Source organism: Xiphophorus hellerii, chromosome 17, assembly GCF_003331165.1.
Source record: "Xiphophorus hellerii strain 12219 chromosome 17, Xiphophorus_hellerii-4.1, whole genome shotgun sequence".
Classification (NCBI taxonomy): domain Eukaryota; kingdom Metazoa; phylum Chordata; class Actinopteri; order Cyprinodontiformes; family Poeciliidae; genus Xiphophorus; species Xiphophorus hellerii.
In genome coordinates, this window is record NC_045688.1 from 929,180 (window position 1) to 945,680 (window position 16,501).

At 43.1% G+C, this 16,501-nt stretch overlaps 4 protein-coding genes and 1 pseudogene across 13 annotated transcripts in view; 3 read left to right on the forward strand and 2 right to left on the reverse strand.

Moving 5' to 3' along the window:
- The first annotated feature begins 27 nt into the window (after nucleotides 1–27).
- On the forward strand, nucleotides 28–1,656 carry LOC116736381 (histone H2B 1/2-like). The gene has a single exon (XM_032588805.1). The coding sequence runs from the start codon at nucleotides 1,137–1,139 to the stop codon at nucleotides 1,509–1,511; it is 375 nt and encodes a 124-aa protein (XP_032444696.1). The 5' UTR covers nucleotides 28–1,136; the 3' UTR covers nucleotides 1,512–1,656.
- Nucleotides 1,657–2,014: 358 nt separating this feature from the next.
- On the reverse strand, nucleotides 2,015–3,299 carry LOC116736379 (histone H3). Its single transcript, XM_032588803.1, has one exon. It carries the CDS (start codon nucleotides 2,988–2,990, stop codon nucleotides 2,580–2,582), a length of 411 nt encoding a protein of 136 aa, XP_032444694.1. The 5' UTR covers nucleotides 2,991–3,299; the 3' UTR covers nucleotides 2,015–2,579.
- A 625-nt stretch (nucleotides 3,300–3,924) lies between these two features.
- On the reverse strand, nucleotides 3,925–4,710 carry LOC116736386 (histone H1-like; annotated as a pseudogene).
- A 30-nt stretch (nucleotides 4,711–4,740) lies between these two features.
- LOC116736376 (gastrula zinc finger protein XlCGF17.1-like) lies at nucleotides 4,741–10,137 on the forward strand. 2 transcript variants are annotated; one of them, XM_032588799.1, is made up of 4 exons: nucleotides 4,741–5,094; nucleotides 6,032–6,116; nucleotides 6,968–7,141; nucleotides 8,086–10,137. In XM_032588799.1, the coding sequence occupies exons 3-4, from the start codon at nucleotides 6,973–6,975 to the stop codon at nucleotides 9,042–9,044; spliced, it is 1,128 nt and encodes a 375-aa protein (XP_032444690.1). In that variant the 5' UTR covers nucleotides 4,741–5,094; nucleotides 6,032–6,116; nucleotides 6,968–6,972; the 3' UTR covers nucleotides 9,045–10,137. The 2 variants fall into 2 exon arrangements, with proteins under 2 accessions (XP_032444690.1, XP_032444689.1); XM_032588798.1 differs by lacking the exon at nucleotides 4,741–5,094 and having other exon boundaries at nucleotides 5,936–6,116; nucleotides 6,971–7,141.
- A 2,881-nt stretch (nucleotides 10,138–13,018) lies between these two features.
- abcc9 (ATP-binding cassette, sub-family C (CFTR/MRP), member 9) overlaps nucleotides 13,019–16,501 on the forward strand; it is a 47,034-nt gene continuing 43,551 nt past the window's right edge. For 3 of the 9 annotated variants that reach the window (XR_004342688.1, XR_004342694.1, XM_032589705.1), the window contains exons 1-2: nucleotides 15,546–15,730; nucleotides 16,410–16,485. The gene's annotated coding sequence lies outside the window, so the exon portion shown is untranslated. Of the gene's footprint in view, nucleotides 13,096–13,126; nucleotides 13,476–15,545; nucleotides 15,731–16,397; nucleotides 16,486–16,501 lie in introns of those variants that run through there. The other 6 variants (XR_004342690.1, XR_004342693.1, XR_004342692.1 and 3 more) reach the window with 6 other exon arrangements.

Below are 16,501 nucleotides of genomic sequence, written 5' to 3' on the forward strand. Positions count from 1 at the left end.
ATGTGTTTTAGTGCCACGGATGTATAGTTTGTGTGTCTCATGTTGCATTATGCATATTTTAAGACCCTTAGGCTTGAGGGCCTACAAGGCCAGTTTAAGACGAGAGGTGCTTGAGATGGGTTAGGTTAGGTTAGGTTAAACTTTATTAATCCCATAGGGAAACTGAGGTTATCTGTTGCTCACACATTAATTCACATCCACACAGCATTAAAATCGTACAGCTGGAGACATCCATAAAAGGTACAAGAATATAATAAATAAATACATTACCACTAAAACGAGGTCTAGTAAAAGTGCTTAAATATGTTAAAATACTAGTTACCCCGTCTCCCTCCCTTTCAGCATTATAAAGCCTAATGGCCCGCGGGACAAAGGAGTTTTTAATTAATCCTCTCAGTGGAACAACCCAGTGAGAGGAACCTGTCCCTGAAGGGCCTCCTCTGGTTGGAGAAAACAGTGTACAGAGGACGGCTGGTGTTCTCCAGGACCAGCCTGGGTCTAGACGGTGTCCTCTGTTCCACCACCGTCTCCACAGACTCCAGGCTCACACCGGCCACGGAGCCAGCTCTGCGGATGAGGCGGCTCGGTCTCTGTGTGTTTGGAAAGTCTTGGATCAATCAGCCCGTGAATGTTTTCTATTTCATTCTATGACTTTATCATTTGCCATGTGACTGTCTCATTGAGCTTTTAGTTGTGTTTTATGCAGTATTGTGATCACATCAAAGCCAACTGTGAGCCATCAGCAAGAGGACACTGTGACTTGAGGAAGAGACCAAGAGCTTTCACGTGTCGTTATCCGGGGATGTTTAAACGGAATGGTTCCGCTGCCCTCTGTTCGGTTTTACATCAGAGACGAGCCAGAATGAGTGCAGCTAGAGCAGCAAACGAGTTGAAGCCTTTGAGTCCCAAGGTCGGCAATGACGGGTAGAAAAGCGGCCCGTGATGAAGCCCTGCAGCAGAACAGCCGGAGCGGGCCTCGGAGAGGCGGAGAGCCAACGGCCGCTTGGAGCGCGTGGTGAGCTGAGCCAATGAGATCGAGGCGACGGCGCAGCGAGATTAGCGTGCAGCCTGTATAAGAGGCGTCCACGCGCCTGCGCACATCATTCGCTGTCGCTGTTTCCCAGGAAGCCGTGAGGATGCCCGAACCCGCCAAGTCTGCGCCCAAGAAGGGCTCCAAGAAAGCCGTGACCAAGACGGCCGGCAAGGGAGGCAAGAAGAAGAGAAAGACCAGGAAGGAGAGCTACGCCATCTACGTGTACAAGGTGCTGAAGCAGGTCCACCCCGATACCGGCATCTCGTCCAAGGCCATGAGCATCATGAACTCGTTCGTCAACGACATCTTCGAGCGCATCGCCTCCGAGGCGTCCCGCCTGGCTCACTACAACAAGCGCTCCACCATCACCTCCAGGGAGATCCAGACGGCCGTGCGCCTCCTGCTGCCCGGAGAGCTGGCCAAGCACGCCGTGTCCGAGGGCACCAAGGCGGTCACCAAGTACACCAGCTCCAAGTGAAGCTGCCGCTTCCCACCAACAACAAAGGCCCTTTTAAGGGCCACACAAATGGACCTGGGAGAAAAGCCTGTCTGATCAGAACCATCACTTGTGTTGACTTCATTTCGGTTCAAATGTGTCAAATAAAAGGTTTAATAATCCATTAGTTACCGTTGGCCCTGCTTCATGTGGACAGCAGGTTTTCAACAGACCAACTTCACACGTCAGGTTTTAAGCTGGACAGTTTCCAACTCTGCTGGCCTTAAGCTTTGTCAACGTTTATTTATTCATGTAATTTCTACGATATTGGAGCTTTTTACACCCACCCTGATTGAAAGATCTCCACATTTTGATCCACCTTTGCACATGTTGACCTCCTTTGTGGATTAAGGCCCAAGCAGATTTAGACAGGGCCATGAAATAAATCGGTGGTTTTGCAGCGTTCCCCCGTTCCCATGTTCCCCCGTTCCCATGTTCCCATGTTCCCCCGTTCCCCCGTTCCCATGTTCCCATGTTCCCATGTTCCGGTGTTGACGCTTCGCGCTCTGAAGCCACTTTCAGTCCAGGTTCAACGTGGCCGAGTCCTGAAAATGCTGCAACTTGGTGAGTTTAGTGTTTGCAAGGTTTTTGTTAAAATCTCCCTTGCTTATTGTTCAGTTGGTTTATAAAGATAAAATGTAGATTTTCAAAGTGGGCGGGTTTGTGTCTCTGCAGAAGTGTGTGACGTAGAGTGACGCAAGCAGCTGAATAAGGCGGTTAAATCAATTCTCTGATTTCCTAATGAATGAATGAATGAATGAATGAAGGGTTAGTTTTCTCAGGCTAGATAATAATTGGTGCATCTTAACAGCAGTGATTTGTAACACCGCCAGCAGGCGGCAGTGTTTGAGCGCAGCGGTTCGTGTTGTGGTTTCGTCTGGTGTCGTGTAAATGTTCTCCTGAAGCGCGTGAACGTGTTGAAGTCAGTGTTTGTGTCGTGTCGTGTGTTCGCACAGCTGAGGCTCAGCGTGAAGCAGGAAGTTTGTCCTTGTCGGCACGTCGGTGGCTCTTAAAAGAGCCGTTGGTTCCGTGCGGAGGCCGTGTGCGCGGTTAGGCCCTCTCTCCGCGGATGCGGCGGGCCAGCTGGATGTCTTTGGGCATGATGGTGACCCTCTTGGCGTGGATGGCGCACAGGTTGGTGTCCTCGAAGAGGCCGACCAGGTAGGCCTCGCTGGCCTCCTGCAGAGCCATGACGGCGGAGCTCTGGAAGCGCAGGTCGGTCTTGAAGTCCTGGGCGATCTCTCGCACCAGGCGCTGGAAGGGCAGCTTGCGGATGAGCAGCTCGGTGGATTTCTGGTAGCGGCGGATCTCCCGCAGAGCCACGGTGCCGGGCCTGTAGCGGTGAGGCTTCTTCACTCCGCCGGTAGCCGGGGCGCTCTTGCGGGCGGCCTTGGTGGCCAGCTGCTTCCTGGGAGCCTTCCCGCCGGTGGACTTGCGGGCGGTCTGCTTGGTTCGGGCCATCGCGCTTACTCGCTTTTCTGCTTCACGTTTCACACGGTGAACGGATGAATCCTCCAGCCGGGCGGCGGGGCTTTATAGGGAGGCTGGGGGCGCGAGGGAGCTTCTGATTGGCTCACATTGCTGACGTAGTGAAACGCAGCGGACTCGGCTATTGGTTAGATTCGAAATTTCAAAATAAAGCGCGATAGAAATCTACCTAACAAAAGAGGAGGCGTTTACAGTTTCGGGGGAAAGAAAGTTGGGTTTTCTGCGAGCGGATCCTTGTCACGAAACGCGTTGCTTTCTAACTGCAGTGCTCAGCATTGAAATGATCGAGGACAACAATTACTTGTGCACAGTGTCAGTAAAACGGGTCCAGATTCACGTCTGTGAACATTAAATCAGTTCTTTGCACTTCTAAAGGCTCAGTGTTCCGGCCAACAGCCTACGAAATAAACCGAAATGAGGACAGACTCGTTGTTTCACTGCTTTTTTTACAGGCTTCTCTTAAAAAGATAAAGTAGAAAAATAATTCAATATGATATCGGAATGAGAAGGTTCACTGTGGCTGAATCATAACTCCATTGTTCACGTTACTGTTTTCGGCTGAATGAAAGCAGATGAATATTTTGCAATCAACAGTAAAACAGTTTCTAGGTAAAAATCCTAGAATCCAGCTGAACAAGCTGAACTGGACCGAGCTGCGATAATAAAGAGTCAAATGTGACATTGTGACCAGTCGGAGCCGGTGAGAAATGTTAGACACTCGCTACAAATGTGTAACAATGTTAGAGAAACCCAACATGGTTTCCTCCGTCTAAGGACATGGAGCTCCACGTTTGCTCCATGTCTGTGACGCCGCTGCCTGAACACAGCGCGGCTCCAAGTGCAGCACAGAGCAGCAGCTCTACGGGGGGAGGGAGGGAGGGAGGAACGATGCCTTCAGGTGTGCAGGTGGTGGCTCTGAAAAGAGCCTTTGGTGCATGAAGCGGTGTTTTGGGGCAGATGTTTACTTCTTGGCCTTCTTGGCCGCGGGCTTTCTGGCCGGCGCTTTCTTGGCCGCGGGCTTCTTGGCGGCCTTCGGCTTCTTGGCGGCGGCGGCGGCCTTCTTGGGGCTCTTCTTGGGCACCTTTTTGGCGGCCGCGGCGGCTTTCTTGGCCGGGGCCTTCTTCGGGGACTTCTTGGCCGCTGCCGCCGCCGCCGCTTTCTTGGCGGCGGGTTTCTTGGGGGTGCTGGCCTTCTTGGCGGCGGGCTTCTTGGCCTTGGCCGGAGCCTTCTTCTTCACCACCTTCTTGGCCGGCTTGGCCGCTTTGGGCTCCTTCTTGGCGAGCTTGAACGAGCCCGAGGCCCCGGTGCCTTTCGTCTGGCTCAGGGTTCCTCCGGTCACCAGCTTGGTGACGGCCGTGTTGATGCGCTTGTTGGCCTTGGCCACATCCACGCCCTTCCCGGCCAGCACCTTCTTCAGCGCCGCCAGAGAAACTCCCTTGCGCTCCTTCGAGTCGGCCACGGCGGCCACGATCAGCTTGGACAGGCTGGGTCCGTCCTTCTTGGCCCGGGGAGCGGACTTCTTCTTCGGGGCTTTCGCCGGGGCTTTCACCGCTGCTGGAGCTTCTTCTGCCATCTTTCTCACTCGGTCTCCCTCTCGACGTGTCCGGCTCTGAGCGGCAGGCGGCGCTTATAACATCCATGAGAACCGTGAAGAGACAACCCAGCCCGCGCGCCCCGCCGCTGCCGCAAACATGGCCACACTTGTGTTTTCTCCGCTTCGTTTTACGCTCAAAATCACAAACTAATTCGACTCTCGGCACGTAAATCTTAAGAGAACCGGAAGAAAAGCCTCCCGCCTCAACACTAACCTCTGGTTTGGTTCGCAGGACTTTCTCTTTTCCTCCCAGGACCCTTCAGACCTGTCGCACACGCTGTGATTTTCAGCAGCGAGCGCCGGGTTTTCTACACATTTCGTCTCCCAAAATACATAAAATCGCTTCACATAAACTATAAATGTGTCATTTCCGTTAGCAGAGGCATGTTGGAGCATAACACGGGTGAAAATATTGCGCTAGTGCCGTTCGTTGGACCGGTACCGGGGAGGTTTTTGCTGGCAGTAAACACACGGACGCTGTCGGTGAATAAGCCGGTCAGGGCTCATTTCTCCGGAGCAGTCCTCTCTTCCTGCACACATTTGGTCAACACGGAGGACCGACTGCGGACTCAAACCACTTTCTGACTCACAAATCTAATAAATCAGTCTCTGCTCTTCCTAAGTACCAAATAAAAACAACTGAGCAATCTTACTGCTCAGCGTTCCTCTGTGATCCGATTCATCACCTTCACCCACTGAAGCAAAACAGTTCATCTCTAATTCAGCAACATCTTTTGGAAATTGTTGATTTTTATGTCAGAATGTTTATTGATTTTCCCAGTTTTCTGCTTTTCTTACTGTTGTTGCACACAGCTTTTTACATTTAGAGATTTTATCATGTTTCTTTCACCGTTTAGTTTAATGTCTAAAAATAAAACTTTGTGCATTTTTCTTTTATTCTGCTTAAGTGGGATTTTTTTTAAAGCTCATGTTTGATTAGTCACTTTTCTTTTACATTCACATGCAGCTGCATTTCATCCCTTTAGCTGCTGTTCTTACCGTAAATACGGACAGCATAATTTGGTGTCTTAGACTAAATTCCTCGAAATGTTGATTGTGTTTTTCTTGTGTCTCAAACTTTGACCTCTGTGTTGTTTTTATCCTCTCCAGATTATCCACCTGCTTGTCTGTGAACGTATTTCTGCAGCTCTTGTATGGTTGGAGTCGATGTCTTAATAAATCTCCTCTCCTCTAACAGTCTCTTTACAGGATTTGCTGAAGTTGTTCTGCATCGACGTCCCTTTACCTCCAGAAACCTTCCAGGCCGTGCTGCTGCTGCTGCTGCTGCTGCTGCTGCTGCTGCTGCTGCTGCTGCTGCTGCTGCTGCTGCTGCTGCTGCCGCCGCTCAAAGGCATTTCCGCAGCACGATGCTGCCACCACCATGCTTCACTGTTGCTGCTGCTTCTCTGTTTGTTTCCAGTATTTGGTGTTCACCAGAAGCAGCCGGTTAAAACGGATCAACAAATGAGGCTTTTCTGTTCTGGGGACGACTGTGGAGCCTGGAGGTGATGCTTAACATAAATATATGTCACTTTACTAGAGTAAAAAAAAAACACAACAATATTTGCTATTCTAATTTTGGATATGTACATTTTGGCTATGCCAGAATAATCTAAATGAACAGAAATAAACATTGAACTATATCAGTCTCTGTCAGATTAACCAATATTTTTCCTTGAATTTTTCATTTCAAGCACCAAATAAATCAACTTGAGACGATTTTGCTGTCCTGTAACTGCTTTGATGAAAATACAGTTCCTGCTACGGGAGACCTTTCCTGCCCACAACCATCAACATTTACAAAAGAAATCTTTAAGAGCCTTGAATAACATGAGTTACGACTAAATTTACTTTTCCTTTGGGATCAATAAATGATTTCTTTTTAATATGTGTCATCTTTACCAGGCGCCCTTTGTGACTGTCCGTTTTACAGCTGTTCATTCTGTGGGTCAAAATATATCGTTTTTACAAGAATTTTGTAAAAATCCTTTGCTATCTTCATTTTTGATACCTAATTTTTGGTCATTTTCCGTCTCTATTATGCCAGAATAATCAAAGTCATCAGAAACAAACATTGAATTATATCACATCAACTTGTTTTCTATTTTTTTCCAATTCAATTACCAAATAAATCCGTTTTTTCAGGCCTTAGTTTTGCAGCGCTGCAATTGGCCTGACAAAGACAATACCCCTCCTCGCCAGTTGGTGGCGGTAGTGCGCCACGAGGCTCACTATTCAGAAGAAGAGGAAGCAGCACAAACAACAGAGAAACAACGCGAACATTGGTTTTTAGCTGCTGCTAGCTCCTCTGCAGACAGTTAGCGTAGCTTTGCGTTTTGTTTTGCGTCTTTTGCAGCAGAAATGGCGGCTCTTCGCGGCTTCAGGGAGTTTCTGACGCAGCGGCTGGCGGCGGCCGGGGAGGAAGTGCTTTCTGCGTGTGAAGACACCGTGGTTCGGTGTGAGGAGCAGAGCCGCCTTCAGCAGAAGATGATCGATGTTATGAAGTCCGAGTTTGATGCGCACAGAGCAGGTAGGGAAAATATGTCAGATCTGTTCGCGGGTGATGAACTGAAACCAGAATCGAGTTGGTTTCGGGGCTGAGATCATCTGCTCCCGCTCCAAAACATGGGAACAGATTCATTTACCTGCAAGGCTCCAACTGTTTTTATTCCTCGCATCGTGATCGACAAATCACGTGGCTTTGAAAACGTTTGGTTTCCTTCAGAAGCAGAAAGGAGCTCCATAAGAGCTCACCTTCTCCTTCATATTGCTCCACAATCCTCCTTACATGTTAACCTTGCTCGGGGAGTTGCTGAGCAGTACGGTGTGCGTTTGAGGACATCCTCAGGAAAACGTCAGACTAATGTCTAAACGGCATCAGAATAAAAACTGTCTGAAAAACCGGCTCGACACTAAAAGGCCTCAGCAGCACCGCTACGGTGAATGAGCAAAACAGAAACAGCAGCACGCTGATGCAGGTTATGCTACAAGACTAGCTTTCCTTCCATCGTTAGCTTCGCCTTTTAGCTAACCTTCTTCAATAATGGTTTGCTGCCACCCAAACATTTTCCACTCAATGGAAACTACTTTCCCTCTATTTGAGGCTGAACTGTTTTGGTTTCATCCAAGAAATGATACAAAGCTCAAAACAAGTCAATTTGATCATAACCCTCCTGCTTAAAGAGGAACTGCAAAAGCAAAGGAGGCGGATTAGCAGAGATGCTAACAGCTAATGATGTGATCCAGGACCTGTTGGTGTGGAATGTCGTCTCTGCCGCCTGGATGTCGAGCTGTTGGCGTGTCATGATGGTCACGAGGCTGTCATACAGCAACAGTCTTCAGTCAGAGGCCTCCTCACAACCAATGCAAGACCGACTGCTACTGGAAATCCTTCCTGCCCACAGCATCGCTGTCCACAGTAATCTTTAAAGATACTTGAATGACTGAAATCTCTTGTCCCTTTTTTGTTTTTAGACCTCCGGCAACAACGTGACATTAAAGAAGAAGAAGAAGAGAAGTTTGTGCCTGATGAGCAGCTTTCTAACGAGGAGAGGAGTTCCACTTCTGATGAGAAGATTAAAAAAGAGGAGGAGGATTATCCAGAGGCAACAGCCATTAAGGAGGAAGACCAGGAAGAGCCCTGCACCAGCAAACAGGGAGAGCAGGTGCAGCTGAAGCGTGTGGAGAGTCAGTCTGCTCCAGAGTCTCTGAAACGCGACGCCTCCAGCAAGAAGAACCTCTGCAGGGCGAAGGCCAGTTTCTGCCACATTTGTGGCCAGGCTCTGACGAAGCTCGGTTTGGATCGCCACATGAGGACTCACACGGGCAGGAAGCCGCTTTCCTGCAAAAGCTGTGGACAAATCTTCCGGCTCCGTCTGTCTTTGGAAGTCCACATGAGGACCCACGCCGGGACGAAGGCGCACGCTTGCAAGACGTGCGGGAAAACGTTCAGACGAAGCGACCATCTTGAACTCCACACGAGAACCCACGGCGACAAGAAGCTGTACCTCTGCAACGTCTGCGGAAAAAGCGTCGCCGACCCGTCGGCTTTCAGGAGGCACATGACCATCCACACGGACGAGAAACCGCACTCCTGCAAAATCTGCGGTGAGAAGTTCAAACACAGCAACACCCTGCTGTGCCACCGGAGGGCGCACTCGGGCGAGCGGCCGTACGTCTGCCGCTTGTGCGGCAACAAGTTCGTCAACGCCTCGAAGCTGAACCGACACACGATGTCGCACAAGGGCGACAAACCTCACGCCTGCGAGCACTGCGGGAAGAGATTCATCCGCCTGCACCAGATGAAGGATCACGTGAGGAGGCACACCGGGGAGAAACCGTTCGACTGCCACACGTGTGGGAGAAAATTCATCAGCAGCACCGAACTGAGAGCTCACACCAAAACCCACACAGGTGAGACATCGCGGCCATAGACAAGCTGCGGTCGCTTTGTTGAGAAGGTTTGGATCAGAAACACAAACTTTGGGCCAATATCGCCATAAAAACATGTTTCTTTGTTTTCACCACCAGTAAAACGGCTGATCTGATGCTTTAGAACCTGGAAGTAAATCTTTACTGGGTTTATAAAGAATCATTAACACAATTATCCTCTAATAATGACATTCAGTCCCAGATTTAGTGAACCATTATGGGTTTTACTAAGATTTCTCTGTAGTTTCTTTTTTTTTTCAATGGAATGATAAAGAATATTATGATTATTAATATTATTAAAATGCTGCCGCTTTTGGTTTGCGTCAAATTGAAAAATGTCCATCCTGAGCCTTTTTATTTTGACAGAGCCAAACAAACCTTAGTTCTTTCTGCCAATCACTCCGTTTTGATGTTGATCTTCTTTTCTGAAATTAATTCAAATGATTTTTTTCCTGAGGTTAACCAGGAGACATCATAGACTCAGTTTCATCAAGAACTAAATAATCTAACAATGATTTCTGTTATTTACAAGAGTCTGCTTGCTGCATATTATTTATGCAAAATAAAAATAAAAAAACACGTTAAAAATCAGTTTGTTTTTTAAAGGTTTTATTGGCTCTAGTTTCCTTTATTTGATAGTGAATTTACAATAAAGTGGGTAATGAGAGAAGGGGGAAGACAAGGGGCAAAGGTCACCAGGCCGGGAGTCGACCGTTGATATGTGGGTCGTGCTCAACCTCTGCACCATCACAGCACAACAGTTTGGGATTTTTAAAGCTGGATTCAGTCTTCTTGATTGCTTGAAAATGTAAATGTACAGAAACTGATTCCACTTAATTTCTTTTGTTAGATATCCAATATATTCCTTATCAATTCAATTGTGCTTATTTCCTAATCTTTAATATTTAATCATTGATGTTTTATTGATTGTTTTGACAAAAAACCCACAGAATCAATACATTTATCTCAAACTGTGTTAGATCCTCCTACACTGATTTTTTTCTCCAATTTTCCATAAATAACGATCAGATTTATTCCAGATATTTGTATGTTAATGTTATAAAATGGAGAACCAATAAACAGTTTGAGTCCTAAGTTTGGTCTGTTTCTATTATTCTTTTTCTCGGCCACAAGAGGGCGACATTGTCTCGGTCATATGAAATTAAAACCAATCATTTGAGCAGATTTACTCTTTGCATGCAAGGATTTGACTGTAATTTGACCAGAATCGATTATAGATTGTAGTCAGACAACCAGACAAAATAAAATATGATTATTTGTTTGTAGCTGCTTAAATGTACATGTTCTGCTCACTTAAACTAACAAATAGAGTTTTACTGTTGACTTGAGGTACTTGAAGAAAGGAAGATTTTTGCATTCCAGTAAATGGTAAATAAAAAATATGTTTTTGGGCTGAAAAGTTTCTGAAATGAACCGAAGGACAAAGAGTTTGAAGTTGAGTTTTTCTAAATGCGTCATCTGATGCGGTTTTATTAAGATGCCCTCTTGGTGCTTGTCTGTAGCGGTTTGGACCCAGCTCTTCCCACAGTGAGGATCCTCCGGATCAGAACCACAGTGGTGGGAACATTAAGATCCAAAGTCAAAAGTACTCACGTTCTCTGCTAGAGTAGAAGTTCAGATACTCAAGACATTCCCCATTTATCCTTATTTTAAATAATTCCACGGTTTTGGCTCAAATTACGATTAATTTAGTATAATCTGAATTATCCTGATTCAGATTTGGTTTGAAGAAAAACTATCAGTATTTTTTTATTTCTGGACCAAAGCATGTTGACAGCAAAAGAATAAAATAATGTCTTTTATATGACTTGAACTTTTAAAGTATTTTAGACTTATCAAAAGTCACTTTGTTTTCTTAAAGGTGAAAATTACTTAGTAATTTGATTTCCTCAAGTTCAAAATGTCCACTTTTTTACTTTTACTTGAGTAAATCTGTTCAACCTGCACTTTTACTTCTACTAGAATATTGTTCTATAGATGTATCTCTTTCTGCTTAAGTGTTTCTGTTGCAGTTTTGCAAAATAAAGCAATTTTGTTACAACCAAAAAAATCATTATATCCCCAAAACTTTTATCAAAAAACAAAGTTTGCTTTAGAAATTGTCACGTTTCCATTAAGCAAATTCAGTTTTGAATTTCAAAATGTGCAGCTGTATGGACTTTGCTCTTTCTATAAGCAACGTTGAGAACGACTTCTGAACTAGAAAAGGAAGCAACATTAATATTCTAGGAAAGGCTAACACATTTTCTTTTCCATTAAATGAACATTTTTGTATATTTCTGCTGATAAAGTTCAAACCTAGGAGACTTTCCTGCTGGGAGGAATTTGGGATCCTTAAATATTTATGGGAAGTTGAGTCTTTTTTATTTTTGGTGTTTTGGTTTTGCTCTCTGGAGATGATTAATTTGTAATTTAAAGTGGTTCTTTTATCTGCAGAAAGAACAGTCACTTCCTGTACCGGCCTCAAGCTCTGATGTTTCTCACGCTGGAACCTCAACATGACATGATGCTGGAAACATAAACACAAATTTAATACCAATAAGCTCATTTAGGGAGTGTTGATCCAACTTTAAAACATCTAAAGAAAAGTTTTTATATTAAACTCTCCATTTTATTGGGTCACAGTGAAACTGACGTCAGGGTTAAAGGTGTTTGGTTTCTCCTACTGTTGTGTTTTTCTTCTTCTCTGGTAGAGAGATGATGTCAGGACCTGAAGCGACATGTCTTCCTGTAAAACATTTGACTTTAACGTCGGGTTTAAAGTTTGGGTCAGAGTCTACAGGAAATGATTGTGTGGATGTAGAAGATGGAGGTCAGCGTCTTCCCTTCACTGTTTCCTGGGAAACACTTGCAGATGGGAATCTCCTCTCACACACACACACACACACACACACACAAATCCTCCCACCTCTGCTCTTCCTCTGGTCCGGCTGCAGCGAACAGAGTCCCAGGCTCTCCATCCAGAACCGCTGACCTTTATTCAGAATGTTTCTGCAGCAAAACGTTGGTCTGAAAACTGAATGTCACAAACCCTGGAGGCGAATAAAGGGAACATGGTTTTGTTTTTTTCTTTTTAAGATGTTAATAAATCTTTAATAAAGGTTATTATAGTGAACTAAATCTAACAAAATAACAAAAACTGAAATTGAGAAACATTTTCGTTAACTGAAATGAAAACAGTACTTAAATGGAGAATAAATATAAATACATGTAACTATATTTGTGCGTTTATAAAACTAAAACGCACAAAATATTTATATTGTTAAGTTATATATTTATAGATATAATTTGTGCTTATTAATTTTATTTATTAGCCTATTGAACTGATGTAAAGTAATTTTTTCCCCAGCACACGAGCGGTTTACGTCAGCTGTCGGCGATTTACGGCACTCCACTAAAAACATCAGAATCAGTTTGTTGTTCAACAATAACTGATAAAACAATAAAATGATATCATTCATTACCAACAGAATCACAATACTTTGACTTTTTTTATTCTGCACCTAAAAATTAACCAAAGAACGGAAAAACTAAAAGTACTTCCATAACTAATAAAAACAACAAAAACTAACTGAATTAGACAAAAAAGTCTCAACAAAATGAAAATAAACTATAATGAAAAATCCAAAACAATCATAACTCAGGTTCTGGGACTGTGTTTAGGGCTGTAATTAATCAAAATTAATCTCATTTCAGTTGAAAAATATATATTGAAAAAATAATTATTTTCAAGTCAAAACCCAATTTTGCTGCTAAATTCTTGAATAAATAGACATCTGAGCTCAACAAGAAGGATATTTATTGTTATCTATTATTTTTTTATTCAACTATCAGACTGGTGAATGCTATTATACCCATTATAAATCCTGACATTAACATATAAATACATTAGTCTGAAGTTAAACTCCAGTCAGGGGGCCCAGGGTGGCCCTGTGTCTAGCTACGCCCCTGGATCAGGTCGGCAGGTGTTGTTTTTTCTTTGTTGTGCTTTAATTCCCGCCAGAGATCTTCTCTGTAAGGCTGAAAATGTTGGTGAGAACCTTTTAATGATCATTATTTTGTGTTTGTTTTATAATAAACCAGCCCGCTGTGCTCGTTGTACTTCAGTTTGACCTATTTTTCATCAGCTACGAATAATATAATCGCTGAAATCCTCAAACTGCGGGAGTGTGCGCGTCCTCCGCCATAACTGAAGAGGAATTTCAACATGTAGGCATTTCCTGTCGCCGCACCTTCAGCATAAACCGCATTTATTTTTTAAGAAACCGCAAACGGGACATAAAGATCCGGGAGGACGGGACGCTTTGACCCGAAATCCTGCGCCGGGTCGGTGTTGAGGTCGGGATTTGTCTCGGTGTCACTGAGGCAGCAGCATCAGCAGCAGCAGCATCAGCAGCAGCATCCTCCTCTCGGTAGGCTGACACGCGACGTCTTCCATTCAGAGAGAACGTTCTCTGGACGTGAATGACACCAGACTTCATTTAAGAATCACTCTATTTTTATTTTTAAATGAAATCGCGGTAGAAAACTGCGGCTTGACTACAAACTTAATTAAATGTTTAAAATATTTGCAGTTAGGAGTTAAATTCGGCTTCCATTGAAACCTCTGATCTGATGTATTTTTGCAGATTTTAATACTAATTTACTCTCATCTACGAAGCTTAAGACTTAAAAATTCTAATTTAGGTTATTTATAGCTAACGTTTCTTACTAGATGTTCAATTCAACCCAAATCCAAATTTAACCAACACATATTGTTCTGTTTTTAAGTAAAATGCTTAATTATTGATATTTAAAAGCTATTTTGGTAACGAGTCACGTAGCAGGACGCTGCTGGATGAATGGTTTTGTGACGCTCTGATCTTTTATTTTCATATTTGTGTGGCAGGGTTGCGCTTCTTGTCGCAGCTCTGAAACGTGCAGCTTGCATGACTTCACCCCGCTGACCGCATCCAAGGTCCTTCTCCTCCCCCGCATCCCGCAGCAAGCGTGGGATCCTGCTGCTTGCGTTTCCGATTATTATGTTGATTAGAAAATCCTAAACATCTATACTTCTTTAAAAACCTGTCCAGAAAGTGCATCGCATTTTTTGATGAAGGTTGATCAAATTTATTTATTGTATTTTTTAAAAAAGTAAAATAAATAAAAAGTTCAGGAATGATCAGCCATGCAAATAGTTATATTTATAAACTTTATTTGTTGGCCCTTGTGTCAGGACCCCTGAGGAAGACTATTATAAACTCTCTTCTCACCGCCAAACTGGTACAAGTTTGGAAATCTGATATATGGCAGCATCGCACCAAGTTAGCAGAAATTACACGGACTGTTACCGGAAATGAATCAATTCTTGCCTTCAAAATAAAGCAACAACTCAAAGCAGAGATGTATTTGCAATGCAGTTAGATTTACAGTTGTGACATTATTGTTTCACAGTATTTTTGAATATTTTACAATGAATTGAAGGGAGTATATCTGTTATTTCTTAATTTTATTCATTTGTCCATCCATCTGTTTCTCTCTTTATCCAATAAAGCAACCAATGGATGTTTCATAATGTGTGAAACTGATTTAATGATTTATAAATTAACTGAAATGCAAAACAGCATTTAAGTGTGGACTTGCTAATATTTCAGAGTTGTAAGTTGGAGAGATCTCTTAGCAACCTGACCCTCAAAATCCAACATGGCTGCCATAGCAAAAGCAGTAGACGTATGTAAACATAAATACTAATTACATCCTACTTCTACAGGATCTGTTGTGAACATGACTGATAAACTACAGATAAATAATGTCAGTTAGCTTTAGTCCCTTAGCCATAAAATGAGCTAATTAGCGATGCAGCAACAAGAGATGTTTGTTCTTGTAAATATGGCGGACAAAGCGACAGGTGGAGTGAGAGAGAAGTAGAGTTTTAATTGTAGCTTTACTAGAATTATGAATTATTTTAGTTTATGAATTCACTATTTAGTTTATAAAAATGATCAAGTAAGTATTAAAAATAAACTCAGCATAATGTTGAGCTCCATTTTTACCAGCTGGTGATTAGTGCCTGTTGCTATAGGCAACAGGACATACCTGAATTTGAAGGACAGTGGAAAAGCAAATTTTAGCTATTAGCTTTTCTTTTTATCACAGTCAGCCATTAGATTTTCAATTCAGAAACACAAAATTATAGATTTTCCCAATGACTGAAAACCATTGATGTCTCTGAACTGGTACAAGTTCAAAGTTTAATGTTTAAATGTAAAAAAAAAAAAAACACATTAGTTAGCAAAGCTATGCTAGCATTTTCTTCCAAACATGTTTGGCTAAAACCTAGCAGCTCCTTGTTGGCTAATTGTTTAACCATAAAAACTCTGTGTTTATCCACAAAACGTTTTTTATTGTTTTACGCCTCTTTAAAGGAAGAGTTAACGCTTTTATTCTGAAGGTCGTAGCCGGAAGTTGTGTCTCGTGGGCGTCCTACCTTGACGCCGTCGGCAGCGCGCGTTGAGTTGGAGCAGCTGATCTCGCTCTTGACTTCCAGGGCTAAAAATAATCCCCTCTGTTAACTTTCCAACTCTCACTGTATTTTGTTTCTTCTTCTTTTCTCTGTCTGCTGTCGTTTTAAAATTACATTTCAGCCGGAATGAAACGGCGCCAGTCAGGATAATCATTTGATTTCCAGGTAAGACACTTTTCTTATCGAAGGTTTAATAAATTATCTTAATTTTAGCAACTCTGTTGAGCTAAATGTCCGTTAGCTTTGTGAATTATTTAGTTGGTTTGGTTATTGACGCGTCGAACTGTTTGTTCTGGTAAATTAGGCTGGAAATTAAAGTTGTTCTGATAAAAACCCAAGATGTTAATGTTCCATTTAGTTTATCTAACTATCGTCAAGTTTTATTAATTTAAAAATAATTCGCCTTATTAAACTTGGCAAGTGAATAAGAATAAAGATGGAAACAAAGCAGAAAATTGGACTTAAAAATGACAATTTTATGTGAATGTTTTAAAATAGTTTAAATAAATTAGATTAGTATCTTGTTGCTTATTGGTTTTGAGAAAATGTAACTTTTCACTGATCTGATTATTTATAAATAAAATCATTTAGATGAAGAAAACAGGAAGAAGTTGCAACTTAAACAATACTGACAAATTATGTTTGTTAGAGAAAAACCCAAAACAATAATATCGTCCATCCATCCATCCATCCATCCATCCGTCCAGTAACACTGATATTTTTATATATTTTATAAATGTAGATTAAAAATGGCCGCCATCATCTTTGGCTCGTCTTCAAGCCCTTTGCTACAGTAAAACGATCCAGTTTGTGTTTTATCATCTACTAACAGCAGGTTCTTTAGTTCCAGACGACTTCCTGGTCCAACACACCTGAGCGAACATCCTTGGTCCTGCTGATGACCTCATCATTTAACTCAGGTGTGTTGAATCAGAA

Coding starts and splice junctions, on each gene's coding strand:
- LOC116736376 (XM_032588799.1), top strand. CDS start 6,973: ATGGCGGCTCTTCGCGGCTTCAGGGAGTTTCTGACGCAGCGGCTGGCG. Junction 7,142..8,085: donor GTTTGATGCGCACAGAGCAG/GTAGGGAAAATA, acceptor TTTTGTTTTTAG/ACCTCCGGCAACAACGTGAC.
- LOC116736379 (XM_032588803.1), bottom strand. CDS start 2,990: ATGGCCCGAACCAAGCAGACCGCCCGCAAGTCCACCGGCGGGAAGGCT.
- LOC116736381 (XM_032588805.1), top strand. CDS start 1,137: ATGCCCGAACCCGCCAAGTCTGCGCCCAAGAAGGGCTCCAAGAAAGCC.